Source organism: Leguminivora glycinivorella, chromosome 9 (genome assembly GCF_023078275.1).
Source record: "Leguminivora glycinivorella isolate SPB_JAAS2020 chromosome 9, LegGlyc_1.1, whole genome shotgun sequence".
Taxonomy (NCBI): Eukaryota; Metazoa; Arthropoda; class Insecta; order Lepidoptera; family Tortricidae; genus Leguminivora; species Leguminivora glycinivorella.
In genome coordinates this window covers 3,662,411-3,681,304 of record NC_062979.1, presented here as the reverse complement: position 1 = coordinate 3,681,304, position 18,894 = coordinate 3,662,411, and the positions used below count along the sequence as shown (strand labels likewise).

Below are 18,894 nucleotides of genomic sequence, written 5' to 3'. Positions count from 1 at the left end.
ACGGAACCCTAAAAATATGTACTTACCGTGAAACCATAACCGTAGTCAAACGAATTTATAATCTTACCACTACCAAGTAGGTTAACACGTTAACTTGCCTTCGTAACTTAACCCAAATTCGAATTCTATAATTTAAACTCATAATAAAATAAAATTTGGTCTAGATACATCGATCACAAGTTTATGGTTGTCATGAATATTTAACACCAATTATGAAGTGTGTTATTTCCTTATTTCCTCTTCATCTAGCAAACTAGTTTGTTTCGTCATGTCGGATGCATAGGTGCCGTCGAATTTATTGCCATTGCTTATGCGAACACAGTTGAACACAGCCTAGCATTCTTATAAAGCTAATCAAACTTAAATATTATTATGTATAGGTACTTAAATACAAGTTTAGTGTAAATATGTTAAAGCTTAAGTTAAAGTTAAATCTAAACTACGTTGATAGCCTATCCACGACTCACCGGTGCAAATTTAATGTAAATTTAGGATTTAAATAGGTAACCGTAACTTCCTTGAAATAATACCATTTATACTTAACCCTTACACAAACGGGGCAGTCAAAATCGTTGCCATCTTAGTTTCGTCTGGCTTTATCACATATAAACAATAGTTGATATAAAATGCCTAACTCTTAAGCACTAGGAATACCTACCACAAGCGGAATTGTTTTCGAATATTCTCTGTTGCTACTTTTGAGAACAAACTTTAAAAACGACTTAAAATAATGGCGATAAAGTCCTATTTTCAAACTGATGTAAAAACATTTTACGAGGTACCTTAAGTATATTTTTGGTAGGTATATATCATTACTCTGAATTCTCAATTGGATTTGGTTGTGAGTGATTTTCCTCGTCAAAAATGTATTTGTCCCCCGACGCAAAAACGACGGGGTGTTATAAGTTTGACGTGTCTGTCTGTCTGTGTGTCTGTCTGTCTGTTTGTCTGTCTGAGTGTGTGTCTGTATGTGATATCGTAGCTCCCGAACGGATGAACCGATTTAGATTTAGTTTTTTTTGTCTGAAAGAAAGATAAGTTAGTCGGGAGTGTTCTTACCCAAGTAACAATTTCTGGTCCTATAGTGGTCGAGAGCACCAAATTAAATCACATTAAATAGTCCTATAAATAGTCTATATTGGTACTGTAGAGCCGATTTGGCGCAATTATGCAGCCATTTAGTGATATAATAGGGCTATAGCAGTATCATCCGTGACGTTTAAGGTCTATAATGGTGATGTGATGATGACTATTGTGCTAATTTGTTGACATAGATGACACAGTAACGCTATTATAGTATCAATTTATGCTATAGTAGCATTTGAGATTCCGTTATACAGGTTTTTTGTTCTGTAATAGCAGTTGCCGTCCCTTTTAATGCGAATGAATGAAATTTCTAAAATAATTTAATGTGTGTAATATTTAACAAACGAGGAACTTTATGAAAAGTGGCGTGTGAACTTATGAAGTTTAGTGTCAATCAAAATAATTTGGATTTCGTATAATTCCATCATTACTGCAAAAAGGTATGCGATGGAAATTTTACCGTTAAAAGAATATTACTTTAATGGAGTATTTTAAGTGCGCCCTCGATTTATACCTGTTTTGAATAAAATAAATAAATATAATTTAATACAATAAAATTATTGGCACCATAGTTTCTACTATGGATCCAAGAAGTAAAACATACGCTTTTATAGTTCGACTATGTCACTTATCATACGCATTCACTGCCATAAGCCCGCCATTGTGGATTCAATTAGGATTGCATGAGACTTTAACTATGATCCAGTTTAACTTATAAGTTCTTTATATAGAAAACAATACTTATTTTCAATGTTTTACTATAGAAAGATCTTCTAAACAATTTTTTTTTATAAAACATATAGTAAACTCAGCTATAACGCTATTGTGTTTTAAAAGAGATACCGAAACCATTATTCCACAGTTCTGTGATATAAAAGAGTAATTGTGACATATACGGCGATGAGATATAAAAGGCATTAGAAAACGACTATTAACGCTTTTCAAAGCTATATAAACGTATCCTGAAAACTTCATTATACAGCAAAATAGCTCTATAATAGTATTCATATCACTACTACAGTGTTAAATACTGTAGCAGTGTTTTCCAAAGCCACTATATCCCAAAATAGTGGTATAGTTAGGTTTTAATTTCTGTTAAAATACGACTACTAAAAATACTATAAGCGGCTTGTTGGGAACCTTAATAGCGCAAATTGATAGCATAACAGTGATTCCTAACACTATTATACAATAATATTGTTCTTTAGTAGGTTATTTGATCCTGTTATAGACCAGGCTTATAGCGGCTGTATAAAATGGTGATATAAACGTTTACATCACTTCCTAATAACACCTTTTAGCTGTATAACACAACAACTATAGCGGCTTGTCGGGAACCTTAATAGCGTAAATTGATTGCATAACAGTGATTTCTAACACCATTATATAATAATATTGTTCTATAGTAGTCATATTTGATCCTGTTATACATTAGGCCTATAGCGGCTCTATAAAATGGTGATATAAACGTTTACATCACTTCCTAATAACACCTTTTAGCTGTATAACGCAACAACTATAGCGGCTTCTCGGGAACCTTAATAGTGCAAATTGATTGCATAACAGTGATTTCTAACACCATTATATAATAATATTGTTATATAGTAGTCATATTTGATCCTGTTATAGACCAGGCCTATAGCGGCTCTATAAAATGGTGATATAAACGTTTACATCACTTCCTAATAACACCTTTTAGCTGTATAACGCAACAACTATAGCGGCTTGTCGGGAACCTTAATAGCGCAAATTGATTGCATAACAGTGATTTCTAACACCATTATATAATAATATTGTTCTATAGTAGTCATATTTGATCCTGTTATAGACCAGGCCTATAGCGGCTCTATAAAATGGTGATATAAACGTTTACATCACTTCCTAATAACACCTTTTAGCTGTATAACGCAACAACTATAGCAGCTTGTCGGGAACCTTAATAGCGCAAATTGATTGCATAGCAGTGATTGCTAACACTATTATACAATAATATAGGTCTATAGTAGTCATATTTGATCCTGTTATAGACCAGGCCTATAGCGGCTCTATAAAATGGTGATATAAACGTTTACATCACTTCCTAATAACACCTTTTAGCGGTATAAGCTTATAGAGCTAAAAGGTGTTACTGGAGGCTTTTATACGACAAGCGGTCACGCCGAAAACCTTTATACGACATCTATAGTAGCTTTTGGCGTCGAAAACCAAAATTATAGCACTAAAATGTTACTTGGGTAGCCATGTTTCGTGAAAATCGGTCTACTATGTCGCGGTCGGGAGTTTTTTCAAAATTTTAATTTTGTGGTTACGTTATTAAAGGCAATTCTCATGTGAGACCAAACATTTGTTATTGTTACTATCGATTAGTCAAAAATATCTTTATTAGATCATCTGTAACTTCTGTATGTAGGTACTTAAAGAATACTCGTATGCTATTCAAAAAGCATAGGCGTTTGTAATTTTGAATGCTCTTCATACAGATTGACTGAAACTCATAGTACTTATTATTAATCTGTGACCATACATCATTTTGGCAGAGTGAATCAATATAAAAAAAATTACATTGGAGAATTAATGATATATCATAGCCCCTACTACAAAAAAAAACTTTTAAACAACCTGTAGTACCTATCCTATGTCCTCTGAACATTTTGTTCTACGACAACCAAAACTTCTTGGCACCGCAGTTCACGCCGTTGGCGATGTAATAATAGACATAGTTAAATAACTCATTTAAGCGCCAAAACGGAAGCATAACCATAACCATTAATATTGCATTGTGTCTTCAAAACTTATGAATGCGGTCGTCTTTAGTCTATTAGTAAATCTTAGGCAGCATTCACACATCGTAGATATATCGATACAGAATCAGCTGTGATTTCTAAAAACAAAGTAGTCATATAAAATGTTCGTAGAAAGATTTACCATGCATGGTGTATTATTATGTTCTCACAGTAGACAACGTACGTCCTTGTAAAAAGTATGTACCTAGGTTAGTAAAATTACCCACTAACACACAGTTACATTTAGGTCGCGCCCGCTTCGCATATCGAGTATGTACCTACTACCTATGTAGGAACCTATTGTCCAAGTTGTATGCTTCTGACAATCAAAAAATGTGTGTACAGCATACGAATCGCGCACGTATTCGTTCCATCGATGTACCGTACGAATAAGGCGCAATAATGTACTGAACATTACAAACAGGGCCAGTTTGGTCCTGACTGCGTTTCGGATCGCATCGGAAAAACGATTTTCCTTTTTCAAATCTCAAAGTTTAATCGAATCAAAAGCGCGCGAAATAAAACTGGCCACTTAAAATTGTTTGTGGTTTGAAAAAACAATAAAAGACCTGGATGCGAGTCCTTTATGCCAGGTCAAAAAAATTTAGTCGTTTTAGACGCTCTAGAATTTGATAAATAAACTTTCTAAAGTTGCTAAAACTAGATGCGGAATAACTTTAGTGGGTAATATATTCAGTGAGCAGCAATTAATTCGGTTCGCGTCTTTAGTTTTTATATAACAAACTTTATCTTTTGCGGTAGTAGATTTTTCTATGCATTTAGTTTAAGCACGTCCGCGGAGTGTAGATATCGTGTCGTATGTGTTCGATGGACTCAGTGCATTGAAAGTTCAGTGAGTGAAATATGGATCGATATACTGTGAACCGGCGTTCTAAGCGCAAGAACGAGGGGTTCCTTACTAAGTGGAAGGCGAAATATGTAGGGAGTATTTTGCACAAACGCTCCTGGTCCAGCACTGGATTTGATTTAAATGTAAGTAACTTTTCTGATGCAAATATCTCTGTATACATAAGTAGGTACCTACATACATTGTCCTTGTTAAAGGTGAGCTATTGTTAACATAATAGTGTGTAAGTACCACCTATTAGAGTTAAAGACATTGATAGACGAGTGCAGCTTCTTGACAATCTTGACTAATCAATTCAACAGTGTTATCCAATGTTCCATATTGCATAGACAAGTTAATTACACTTAGGTAACTACACAATGGATGGATGGGCCGCGATAATTGGCGCAAATGAAGAGATCAGACAGAAGAACAGTAGGCTACTGGAGAAAATGATGATGATGTAGAAATTTTCCAACTTAAATAAAGTACCTTTCATGTTACATGTCAATATTTACAATAAAATAAATTACTTAAACATAATACCTACCTACGAATGAATAACCAAGATCCAGCCTTGGCCATAAATATAAATTATAATCTTACAAAGATCAGGTCGAGTGCACGGAGTGGTGTTCCATACAATTTCGCGACTGTCCATACACACTCTTGTTTTTTAAAATTATGAATTTTCAGATTGATCTGACAGATTGCATACAAGTCTTTTTTTAAGATTATGAATTTTAAGACTGTGTATGGCGTGCCTAAGTCAAGCATGATATTAGTATGCATAATCGTATTAACATAATGCATCGGACAAGATAATATGTATAGATGAATGAATAATCTAATCGCCAAGCCCCATAATGACTAACCAATGACTAAATCCAACAAAAATCAATATTACTATGCGCAAAACGTACTCACTTTCCACTGGACATTATAAATATATCAATCTACTGACAATACGTGACTCCTTCCTTATTTGCCTGTCAAATGCTATTGTGTACATTCGTGGTTTATTGAATAGAATAGGCGAGAAAATGACCGCACTTTGCATCTCTCTTTATTATCGTATTTTAGATAAAGATGGCTGTTGGTATCGGCTGAGTTGCGTAAGATCTTTCTTGAATGTTTCACGTAACTTTTCTTAGAATAAATCACTGGTACTTAGTATAAATCACTGTTGGTGGTTTCCGTAGACTTTTCCGGTATTACTGCATGATGTGTCTCCGTCCCAAAAAGTACCTAATTATCTTAATATGTAACTTTTACTGACACTTAGTGCGTTTTCACATTATCCGATCCGATATCGGATGTCGGACCGATATCCCATAAATTACAGGCGCCATCTTGGATTTTTTCCATTGAAATCTTTCCGACATCCGATATCGGATTAGATAATGTGAAAACGGACTTAGGGGTATCCCTCGCATCCATTATCTAATAATATTTATCTTGTATTTGCCAGCATATTTTTGTTTATGTATAGAAACCGTATTGACTTGCTATACTTTATCCACTTAATCCTAAAATTAGATGAGTAATAATACTCTTCATGTGAATAATATAATATTTGCATTTCAATTCGGCCGCTATTAGTCACGTAGGTATTTGAATAGGTGCATCATATTTTGCGCGCCATTTAAGGAGCATTCCTCACGGTTTGAAATTAGAATAAAAAATTGGGACTTCTGTTAAAAAAAACAAATTCAGCAAATGTAACAAGTGAAACTCAATAAGACCTGTTTTCAAAAGGTTCAAAGACGCGCATTATTTGATGCACGTCAAAACATTTGCTGTAGGCGGTTAAAATCTCCTCAATAATTGAGCCCATCTTCTAACCCGTTCAAACGTTTCACTTAATTACAAAATTCCAGTGTAATTCGAGCAGTAAAACCAATAATAGCCGTGTAATTGAGCTGAGTTCTCACGAATGCAACAGTTGCGGTCCAAGCCCGTTTTGGTTTAGTTTATTATGTCAGCTATCTTTGCCTCTTGGGACCCAGCTTGAACTAAACTTGGGCTCATATAAAACATGGACAGGATACGATAGTTACACTGCGTAGGTACTTTGATTATCCTTATTCGTAAAAGGTATTTTGAAGCATACAAACATGATTTGATTTTGTACATATCATGCTGCTTTTTCATAATTAAAAGAAACGTCAGACGCGTTTGTTAGAATCAGCAGTAACTCATTTCAGTTTTGTATGTTCACTATCTATCGTAGTATTCATAGTAATTAATAATTAATGCCTATTAATAGTAGAGCTGAACATGTGGTGTGGCGTAACTTGATGAAAATTCATGTTTTTTTTTTGAAAATGTTTGCTTGGCTGGGTTACCCTTTACATGCATAACGTTTCATACCTCTACATATCGCACTACATACTAAAGCAATTTAGAATTGAGGTATCCTAGTATGTTATTACGGTTTCATTTATCAAATTAGTGTAGTTTGAAATAGAATAAAAACATTAATGTTTATTCACATGCCGCCGCAGGTGAGCGTGACGCGTAAACGAAAACGATACGCTTGTTAAAATACACTTTTATTCACTTTCATTTGCATATACACATTATCTAGGGCACGATAGAATGTATTTGGTAAATAAGTAAGTGGTAGACTCATTGATATGTATAATTCTCAGGTACCCAAAACAAATGAGTAATATTTATTCATAAACGGCCTAGTCTAGTCGGTATAAGTATACATGTAGAGGTAGCGACCCTGCTAGCTGTGGGATCGAATCTTGTGTAAGGACATTTATTTTTATATGTAAGTTGTGCAAGTACGTATGCGTATTTATAAGTAATATAATAACCTTCTATAGCTCTAAGTAATAAGGTATTCTTAGCAGTAACAAGTGAAACATTACAATGTTCATCTCACTGTAAAAACAGAATTAGAAATATAACCTCATAAATATGTGTCTCGGTCACAGAAAAAAAGAACAAATTGGAACCAAATCGGTACATGGCCATTTGGTAGTAGTAGTGGCTGTCATTTAGCTAATAATTATTGTTGTAGTCTACAATAAACCACCTAATCATTAATTAAAATGTCAATACGAAGTTATTTTTGAAAGCAGTGTGCCAACATAGTTACTTTGAAAGCACAGTTAATTACTTTAAGGTACTATATTATGACTGTCTATTTCCTAATGAGTATGTTGTGTATGCCAGGCGTGTTCTAAAAACGCAAAGATATCCGTATCATAGATCTCACCTAGGTGTATTGCACTGAAGATTAAACAAACTTACCTTTTTCAGTTGCATTGCAGCCTCATTTATTTAATTTTGAGTCTTGCGTGTACACAATAGAAGCGTAGCTTATGCGAATTTATTGAAATCGACTGCATGTCGGTCTATTGCGACAGACAAGTCCTACGGCGAAGTCAACGTTTCATACTTATAAACATTATGGTTTGTATGTTGCTTAGTTGCTACAGAGTGTTAGAAGGGAAAGGTCCGTGTTAAAAAAAAACAACTCACAATAGATAACGTGGTTTGTTTCAGTGCAGTTTGTTTACAAACAAAGGAATGTTCCAAACGCGGGAGTTTAAAAAGTTTAGTGACATTGAACCATAAAAAAACTTTTTGTTTTTAATTTTGGTGGCGTTCCAAATTAACTTTTGTTTTTTTTTTTAATGTGAAGGTCGAAGGTGAAGTGTCATTATGCCTCAGATTTTCTTTAAAAAAGTAATGGTGGTTCAGGATCGAGCCGGTGTCGAGGTAAGTGACTTTCACTTTTCGCGCCGCCTTACCTTGCCTCGCCGGTCCCTACCTGCTGATTTATTTGATAAGTGCTGGTATATCAATAACATCAATAAGTAATAAATTTAAATTATTCTCGTTTGTGTAGTAGATTTCGAGATAATATAGGAAGTTACAAGTGTAACTGGACTGGTTTGGATGCTTTCACTGCAATCTCAAGTAAATAGTTGGTAATATAAGATAAAAGCTAGTTGGATAAGAGCATTTTCAGGAAATAGAAAATATTAAAGTTATAATTACTTTTAATGACGTATTGCCGTTTTGTATATAACGTAAGTGCCTATAAGAACTGCTGTAGTCAGGCCAGGATAAGCTGCCAACGATTTAATTTAATTGAATTTTGAACATTCACTTTGACTTGTAACAGGTATCGCATATACAAAATATACAAATCTCTTAATAGGATAAGTTCGCCTTTGTACAAATGATGTGTGTGTTATTTTTAATTTTTTCCTGTTATACATTGTGTTTTTATTTTTGTACAATAATGTTTATTCCTACGACTACTACAAATTAAAAAAATGTTAAGTAATTAATAAATTATTTTGTTCATTCCTTTTTGAAGTCGGTTATCTTTTTTTGTAAAAAGTTTTTATTAAGTACATATATTATATAGTACATACGTTTGTGAAATTTAATACCAGATTAGGTGACAACGAATAGGTGCCTTTGCGCGTTCTGAATAGTATTTTATGCAACTGGTGGTTAAAAGAGGTCAAAAAAGGTGAGTGGCGTGGGTAACAATTTGAGGCGAAGCCGAAAATTGTTAATAAAGACGCCACGAGCATTTTTTGACTCAGTTTAACACCGTTGCATACAATACTTTTTCTACGACCAAGCACTTATTTTGAAAGAAAATTATAAATCAACAAATACCTACTTTCAGTCATCTTAGTTATCTAGTGGACCGCCTACCATTTTGAATATGCAGTTTGAGTGCAAACAAGAATTTTATATATATCTCTGGATAGTGCGTGCCGACCAATGAGTTGAAGCCAGGTTCATTCACCTTTACTCCTATGTTCTATCTCATTCCAACACTGTGATGTATTGCCAGATAAGTTAATAAAAAAAACGTATAAAACATTCTTCAATCAAATTGACTTACTTTTCTTTGTATTATACAAAAAAAAACTCAATCAAAAACCTTGTTTCTCCGGTATTTACCTCCTGCGTACTATGGGAACACTAATAATAAAAAAATATGCCCGATATGTCAGAATTGTCAAAATTCATTCACCGATTCAGAGATTTATTTTGCAAAATAAACGTTTTTCGACGATTTACTTAAGTTCTGAGCTATATATTGCATAGTGAACCATTGTGGAAGTAAATGGAAACCGAAATCCGACGTAAAATTTTACAAGTAAGTACTTATTTTACCAAAATGTTCATAAACCTCACTGGCAATAAATTTTCTTCTATTTTGCTTGTAATCTTGGTTACTTCTTATCATTATATTGTTTTCATTGTCTCAAATTATATCAAAATTCCCACGAATAGGTTTAGAACGATAAATATGACCTTTAAAGAAAAATAATGCTATGTGTGGTTTTACGACTAGGGTGACCAATCTTTTTTCTTGCATGGTATTTACTCTTATTGAATGGAGCTAAATCTATCAACTTGGTACGGTTTCTATGTTCATAGTTCATATCACAGTATAATAATACCAACTTTATATAATTTATGTCTTTACAATTAACATGAATAATATTAAACTTTTCAGTGTTCCAAAAGATGAAGGAAGGAGGCAGCATTGGCTGTTGGCTGTCGATTGTACCGATAAAAGGAAATGTTTCAGAGCGTTCGACAATTTGCAGATTTGCACTTTAAGCCTGAAGATTATGACACAGAAAGAAATTTAGAAATTTTACCTGTCCTAACTACTGGGATTTCCCCCACATTGTTAATTACCACACCGGGGTTGATAGCTACTGGGATTAGTTTTCCCAGTAGTTACTACCAAAATATTATTGTGATGGTTTAAAGTGACCAAAACACTAAAATATATATTCCATTGCATGCTTTAATAAACACAGGTGTCAGTTAGTAAAAGACAAATACTTATGTAACTCCGTATAGACAGATCAAGTCTAAGAAAAAAACGTACCTCAAAACCATACAGAAAAAGGTACGGTGAGCTAGATGGCGATACACCTTTGGGGTAGGTACGCTCAGATAGATGGCGCTAATATTAATATTTGACATTTTAACACATATCAATATCATATCAAGCTGAGAATATTGTCAAAACGGAGGTTCAAAGGTTTTAAGCCTGTGTCGAGAGATGTAATACGTCAAATTCCGCGGGATATCCCTAATGTATGCTTAATCATGGACACCCTAAAGAAAGAGATGCAAGACCGGCGTGACGTAATTCAAGGTCAAATTTTCTGGCTTCAAAGTAATGTTCGGCGTGCAACATCCAGTATGTATATAAGATTCTTGAGTGCAAACATGAAAATAAAACTGTCTATGGTATGGTTCTTTGAAGCCTGGCCACTAAGACGAATCGAGCCGAGTTGAATCGAGTTCTCATACATTTGAATGCGATTCGACGCGTCGCCAATGAACGCAGCAGAAAACGAAGGAGTCTCGACTCTGCGAATTGGTTTGTTAAGTTGGTAGCAATGTATTTACTGAACTGTAACAGCTATATCGTGCTACTGCTACTAAATGTTTTCAGGGTATAGACTAGATAGACTTGTCCTGACATCTTTTATGTAGGGTTTTAAAGTTCTATGCACGACCTTGTAACTCACGAATAACAATACGGGAGTAGAAAAAATAAAAAAAACACCTTTCCGTGTTCCGTTCTACGAAATAAAAAATAAAAGTTCCGTGTCTCGTTATAATGCCTATTTTCAAAAAACTTTACCTAGCGCAATTACTACCTATTCTGTGATTTCATTAATTTGCTGATTTTATTGCTATACTATGTTTTAAATCTCAACAAGCCGCACATATCCAGTTAGTTCAGTTCAAGTACCTCTAGTTCATTAAATCAATCCATTCCCAGCTAAGGCATTTTTAACCTCTAACAAGATTGAATAAATTATTCATGCCATATTGCAGATATCTAATGGGATCAATTACTTGCACTTTTAGATAAATGTTAGGTTAGATTGCAACCGGACGACCTTGCGGTAACCATAGCTATAGGTTGTGTTGAAACCATTCACTATTTGAACAAATGAAAATGCTGTATAATTCAATTATTTACAATTCGTGTTAATGAGAGAAAAGTTGGGAAACCCTTTTGTGGTAAGTTTCTAAGCTAATAATATATAGGTACATTGTTTTTAATAGGTACATTGCGAAATTAGGACGATATGATATGTCCAACATTTTAAAACATATAATTATATCGCCCATACTTAGATTACTTGTAGGTTGAACACTTACTTACTCTAGGTAGGTAGGTACTATAGGTAAGTATGTACATAAAGTACACCAAGGACCTACCTGCCTATTTAAAGTGTAAGATCTGGGGCCTGTTTCTCGAAAGGTACAAGCCTTGTATTACAAGTGTGTTTCCATGACAACCCATACGATTTGACAGTTCGCGCACTTGTAATACAAGGCTTGTACCTTTCGAGAAACGGGCCCCTGCTGAAACGAATTGCATGGGTAACACTTGTCATTCGTCGAAGTCTTTTATTTTAACCGACTTCTTTACTCACTCTGAAGCATAACCTTTGTACCTATTTAAAGTATCAGTAGGTGTGGTACTTAATACGTGATTCGGGAGCTTTAAATTTTTATCCACGATTTCTTATTTAATGGGTAAGTCGAAGAGTAAAATAAGTAGGTACTAGGTACCTAACCCTTCTGCTAGTAGTAAAATTTCGTAACCAATACTTACCTCTTCAAACAGGTTGGCAAATCCGAAGTAAGTAGTAGTGGTTTAATTAAGATGACAGGTTGGTGTCAATAGACAATTGACGAAAAGATGACAGGTGAACCGCGGTTTTGAAACAACCTGTCAATCTGATAAAGTATAATGAAATAACTTTGCGCTACATTTGTATACATCGCTTAATCATGATTTATAATTCATTCACTTCACCCATAACTCATACCCTCTCATACCTGACTCATAACATAACTAACTCTGTTGCTCGATTATTCGGCTGCCAAAATGTGGACATGGTAGCGGCACTACAGCTGAGATTTTACAGTGATTATCTGTGATTTTCTCGGAATTATAGGTATGTACAACTTACAGCTAACCATCTCGACAAAAGTTAATTAATCATTTCATTTGTTACCTATTTACCTTCGGTAAGCGCAGTCCTTTAGTTCAAATCAAAGAGGATCGAGTATTAGCGTTACTGTATTGTTAGTGTAGACTGCCATCTCCAGCTTACATAACAATACATGATATGTTTTAAAATGACAAATTTTAATATTAGCGCCATTACCCCAAAGGTGTAACGCCATCTAGGTCACCACTGCTTTATCTATATGGTACTGAGGGTTTGTGTCATTGACAGTTAAACCCTTTGCTACATGTATTGTTAAACTACCTACATATTGTATGTACAGCTAAACCCAACCCTCCTAGAAATTAATTATGTATTAAATTTATCATATATTGTAGTTACATAACACTTAATGAAACAGTGTGTTGCCTGAATATCTTCACAGTAGTTTCAACCAAGATGCGTAATTTGTGAATGCTTTGCTTCACTTATTAATATTACACTGTAAAAATATAAAAAACCTTGACATTATTACATTAGCGCGAAATAACGATAATTTTCACTATTGATAATTTGCAATTTCGAGACATTATAACGAAATCAAGAACGCGAAAATATTTCGATGATACTTTTACTAAATATCGTACTTATCATAAAATTATGAAACTGCTTATTTCAACTAATAATTTGGTTTGGAACAATTGGAACACATATAAGATAATTTTTTGAAGGCGAAATTAAATAGGCTAATAAAAGCTACAGATGCGTTTTAAAACCATTGCATTTTTTTTTCTTTCATATGTGTAATTTATTTCGGTTTTAATCCATACTAATATTATAAATTTTGTTTGTCGTCTTTCACGGTAAAACGGAGCTACGAATCGATGGGATTTTTTAAGTGGAGATGGTTGCATGGATGGAGAGTGACATAGGCTACTTTTTGTCTCTTTCTAACGCGAGCGAAGCCGCGGGCAAAAGCTAGTTTATATATATAGTAGTGTGATTAGGTACTTTAAGATAGCACAAGTTGAAGTATTTTTAATAGATTATAATTTGACTTGTGTTAATTAGAATTAGATGCATTTTATAATTATCATTCACCTTCATTGATTGTTATCAAGTTGTAATATGGAGCTACCTCATTTCATCCGTCTCATATTGCAATCAAAAATCAAATTGATATTGGATTTTGCATCCGAATACGCTCCTAGGAGTTTTAAAAGTTCTTTTTATAGTTTTTATCCTGATTTACTGATGAAGATTAAGATGAAGCCTAAAAATAAAATAAATGTGAGCGTGTTTAGTAAATCGTCACACTTTGTCGGTCACCATTAAGGCGACACTTGTATCTTTATATGAATAAACTGAGCGGCTTTATAGGTATCGACAAAGTGGGACGTTTTTCCGTGCACACTCACAGATATTCACTTTTTCATCAGTTTAGACTTTAGATCAAAACTCGTTCTCCCATAATCGACATGGTTTGACTTGAACCTTACTGAGACCTTATAAGGTCCGTCATAGGTCAGTTATGTGTGCTAAGAGTACAATCAGCATCTAAAGCAGTAAGAGTGCCTAGTCAAGATGGCAATCGTTTGCGCCTCTGCAGTTTATTTATTTATTATTTAAACTTTATTGCACAAAAGAAATCTTATACTACAAAAAGCGGACTTAGTGCGTTTTCACATTATCCGATCCGATATCGGCTGTAGGACCAATGTCCCATACATTTAAGCAGCCATCTTTGATTTTTGCCTTTGAAATCCTTCCGATATCGGATCGGATAGTGTGAAAACGCACTTAATGTCAAAAGGCATTATCTACCAGTCAACCTTAACTTTACGGTTATAACATGCGGTCGCACTCGTCGACTCGTCTAGGAAATCATTCTAACAGATATCAATTTTTTGGTTGAGCTATAAGAAAATGAAAGGATAGAATGCTTTTGTTCATTGACTCGCAGACCTATCTGATAATTTTGATGCTAACTATACCATGTACATCGCATCAGATCCTGTGAAATATGCAAGAAAAAGCTCTGGTAGCCATCTTAATGACCTTGTCCTCTAACATTCTAGAAAGGAGACATAATAGAGCTGGCTTTCATATTAACGTGTTGTGTGGGACATGTTTAGATAAGTATACTTACTGGGTACGTAGCCAAATGCACAAACGCTTACGATAACATCGTTATCGTAGCTAACTATCTATACCGCTCTTCGGTATTGGCGCGACAGAGCCAGACTGCGTTTCGATCGGCGTCTGGCGTCAACGATTTGACTGGTTCGTTTGCTCGTTTTTTCCCTGTCTTAAAAATGTGGCGGAAAACAGGGGAGACCTTTGCCCAGCAGTACCAATCTTGCTTTTAGTGAAGTTGCGTTTCACTTAGTTTTCTGTGCAGGGTACGTAGCTGAATGGCACAAATGCTCACGAAACGCTCGTAGATATCTATCTCTATCGCTCTTGCATATTGGCGCGACAGAGCCAGACTACCTTTCGCAGCCTTTCGTTTTCGTTTCGCGTCGCAGAAATGCTATTCGGATACGGCACGCTTTCGTTCGTTTGTGCACTGATAAAGGCATGTAAGTCAAGTGTTTTCATCTGCGCACTAACAAACGAATCCTCGCTCAGAACTGTTCAGAACACTAAGTGAAAACTAAGCTTTATATGGAGATGCCCCCACATAGATCGGTATGTCAGCACCTTTGATACATGACAGTCACAGACCACCGCGCTTCGAATCAGAGCGGATCAGCCCGTTGCGTAACGATCTTGAGAATCAGACCTAACACAAAAGGACGTAAGTCACTTTAATACATTGAAGAACTAACCGTTTTACGTACGTTGCCCGTTTATAACATCACACCGTTTGACAAGCTAATCTTAGAGTACTGTTTAATGCGATTTCACGCGTTGCCGTCTCTTTATAAATCTGTACACTCCCTTTTTGAACAACTCCATACTGTACTCTCGGGATCCTCGGGAAAATTTCGACAGGCTCATTCCACAATCCACAGCCGGAGCGTTCGACGGAAAAAACTCCTCTTAAACTGCACAGTTGCGTTACCATGTAGGCTCCAGGGAGTGAGGATGAACATGCACCCAGCCGACGACGAATGGTGAGGTTCGTCAGAGCAATAAGGATGACGACTACATTAAAAAAATGGCATTCTGTTTAGTCCGTCAGTTAGATCGTCTAAAAATACTGTACTTTTCGCTTCATCTAATGAAATAAAAAATACAAAGATACAGGGCATCAAAGTTCCGGAGTTTGGGCTTGTGACGTCACTGTTAGGTAAAAATTGTACCTAGGCGTGACGTCACGCAAAACTTCAACGCACTGTACCGTCGTCATTTTTCGTTTACGAGAAAAAGAAAAAAATATGTGTCCAAAATTTTTTGATGACCTAACTGACGGACTAAAAATATTTTTTAGTCGTCTCTCCTAATTGTACTCTTGGTTCAGTCCGTAAGCCCTTAAAAACTAAGAATTGTATGTTTATAATCACTACATAGTATAAAACAAAGTCACTTTTTTTGTCCCTATGTCCCTATGTCCCTTTGTATGCTTAAATCTTTGAAACTACGCAACGGATTTTGATGCGGTTTTTTTTAATAGATAGAGTGATTCAAGAGGAAGGTTTATATGTATAATAACATCCATAAAATAGTGGAGAAGTACTGTTATTTTTGAGGTTTCTAATGTGATGTCGTAAATAATTACATGCGGGTAGATTATATTTATTTGTCTACCCCGAACATTTATATAAATTAATATCGGGTAGTTTTGTGTTGTTTACATCTCCGGTGACATTTTGCTGGGACGTCAGTCTTCCGCGACCACGGCCAGTGCAACCTGGCCGAAACGTTGGGAAAAAGGTAAAAATAATGTTAATTAATCGCATTCGACCTGTATGTGACTTTAAATATGTGTACAAAGTGCGAGAACTTAGTGTTATCTTGATAAGGGATAGGGATAGCGATAGGGAAAGCGATATCACTACATAGTATAAAACAAAGTCGCTTTCTCTGTCCCTATGTCCCTTTGTATGCTTAAATATTTGAAACTACGCAACGGATTTTGATGCGGTTTTTTTTAATAGATAGAGTGATTCAAGAGGAAGGTTTATATGTATAATAACATCCATAAAATAGTGGAGAAGTACTGTTATTTTTGAGGTTTCTAATGTGATGTCGTAAATAATTACATGCGGGTAGATTATATTTATTTGTCTACCCCGAACATTTATATAAATTAATATCGGGTAGTTTTGTGTTGTTTACATCTCCGGTGACATTTTGCTGGGACGTCAGTCTTCCGCGACCACGGCCAGTGCAACCTGGCCGAAACGTTGGGAAAAAAGGTAAAAATAATGTTAATTAATCGCTTTCGACCTGTATGTGACTTTAAATATGTGTACAAAGCGCGAGAACTTAGTGTTATCTTGATAAGGGATAGGGATAGCGATAGGGATAGCGATAGCCATAGCGTTAGCGATAGCGATAGGGATTAGGGATAGAGATAGGGATACGGATACGGATACGGAAACGGATACGGATACGGATAATATGGGTATCGTTAGAGGGATACGGATAATCGGTCGGCGGTCTCTTACAATCAAAGTGCTCTAAGACGATCGTTGTTTGCTTGCTTGAAGATTACGTTTGCGATAAGTATAAGCAAAATGTAAAAAAATTATAAGGGATAATAGAAAAAAGTACTTTTTACCCACCGATCATATAGTGTCGAAATACGGGCTATGTGGGATGTTTATAAAGGTTTCCCCAGCGTATATAGAATTACCTACGCTGTGGTCGATGTGTAATATTTCTACAATCATTGCAAGCAAAAGTATTATGTGCAATCGAAATAATCGCAGATAAATATACCAGAGAAACCTAAGGATCCAAATGAAAATCTTAATGAATATTTTTATTACGCGGGCGAAGCCGCGGGTAAAAGCTAGTTAAACATAATTTGCACAGCAGCTTCATAAGTCAGGCATTTTAACAATAAAGACTGACGTCTCTAATGTACTTAATGATGCATCTTAAATGCCACAAATGGTTTTCAATCTCATTCAATTTGATTTAACGATTATTGGCTCCTTGAATTGCAGATGAAACAAATTGATGACCACTTTTGAGTGCGAATAATTGTTATGTTTTATTGTTGTCTGTTTAGGTGGCTAGAAAGGAAATCAAAGAAAGTAAACGTTCAGACTTTTTAGAAAATATACTTAATTTGGTTGAGCAAAATTACGCCGAAGACAATATCAGTTCGAGTATCAATCATAAATTACATCAATTACGTGTAATATTTTTTTTTGGCATCACCTTTTCCTTTCTAAACTAGGAGAAATAGTCATTCAGCTTCATTAGAATATTGTATTATTTTTGGAAGCTTGTAACACATTGTTGACCACTATAGTTCTGTGGTTGACCATTTAATATAGTTTCGCGCGCCTGTTTTCTTCTCAGAGCAAAAACTGCTATACTCCGCATCCACTGCAGATAAAGCGATTTATGCTAGTGTTTAAAAATTGTTTTAAGTAGTTCTAAATTAGTGATTGTGTTAACGATATTCACTAAAGATACCTTTTGAGAATAATCCGGTATTAATTAGGTAAATAATATAATGAAAATTTCCCCCGTCTAGTGACAGACTAAGAATTTCACCACCTCCCTTTCTCCAGCGGGTATCGTTAGACGTCGACTGTGGGATATGGGTTCGATTATGGTGTGGATTATGGGCTAGTAAACTCTCACTGCATATTGCCCTTTCAACTCCCGAAACTTGAACAGATTCATGCTTTTTGCCTTACCTTTTTTTGGAAACACAGCCATGACTTTATGTTTGTCTGGTTGAGGGAACTAGTGACTGAAGATCTGGCGACTTCCTCATCTACGCATCAGTATTGCGATACAGTGAACGAATAAATTATTATGTTTGTCAGGGAAGTGAGGGAAGTGATATGAAGAAAAATATGTAAATTAACACAGCTGACCAATTTGACTTATTGAGCAAACATTTGAGTCGCAGGCGCATGGCAATTGACACTTGTCCCTTAATCAATCGATACGCAACTGTGACCAAAGGAATGTTGTTCAAACTCGGTCAATCTCGGACCTTGTATGAATTACGGCGCTGTCAAGCGTGAGCTTGGTGACAATTTTATTGTGAGGTTCC

At 35.3% G+C, this 18,894-nt stretch overlaps 1 protein-coding gene across 1 annotated transcript in view; it reads left to right on the top strand.

Annotated features, from left to right (window-relative positions):
- Positions 1–4,372: 4,372 nt before the first annotated feature.
- Positions 4,373–18,894, top strand: part of LOC125229498 — a 179,528-nt gene continuing 165,006 nt past the window's right edge. Inside the window, 1 exon segment of the mRNA XM_048134346.1 lies at positions 4,373–4,862. Coding sequence (XP_047990303.1) covers positions 4,734–4,862 — 129 coding nt within the window. The 5' untranslated portion in view covers positions 4,373–4,733.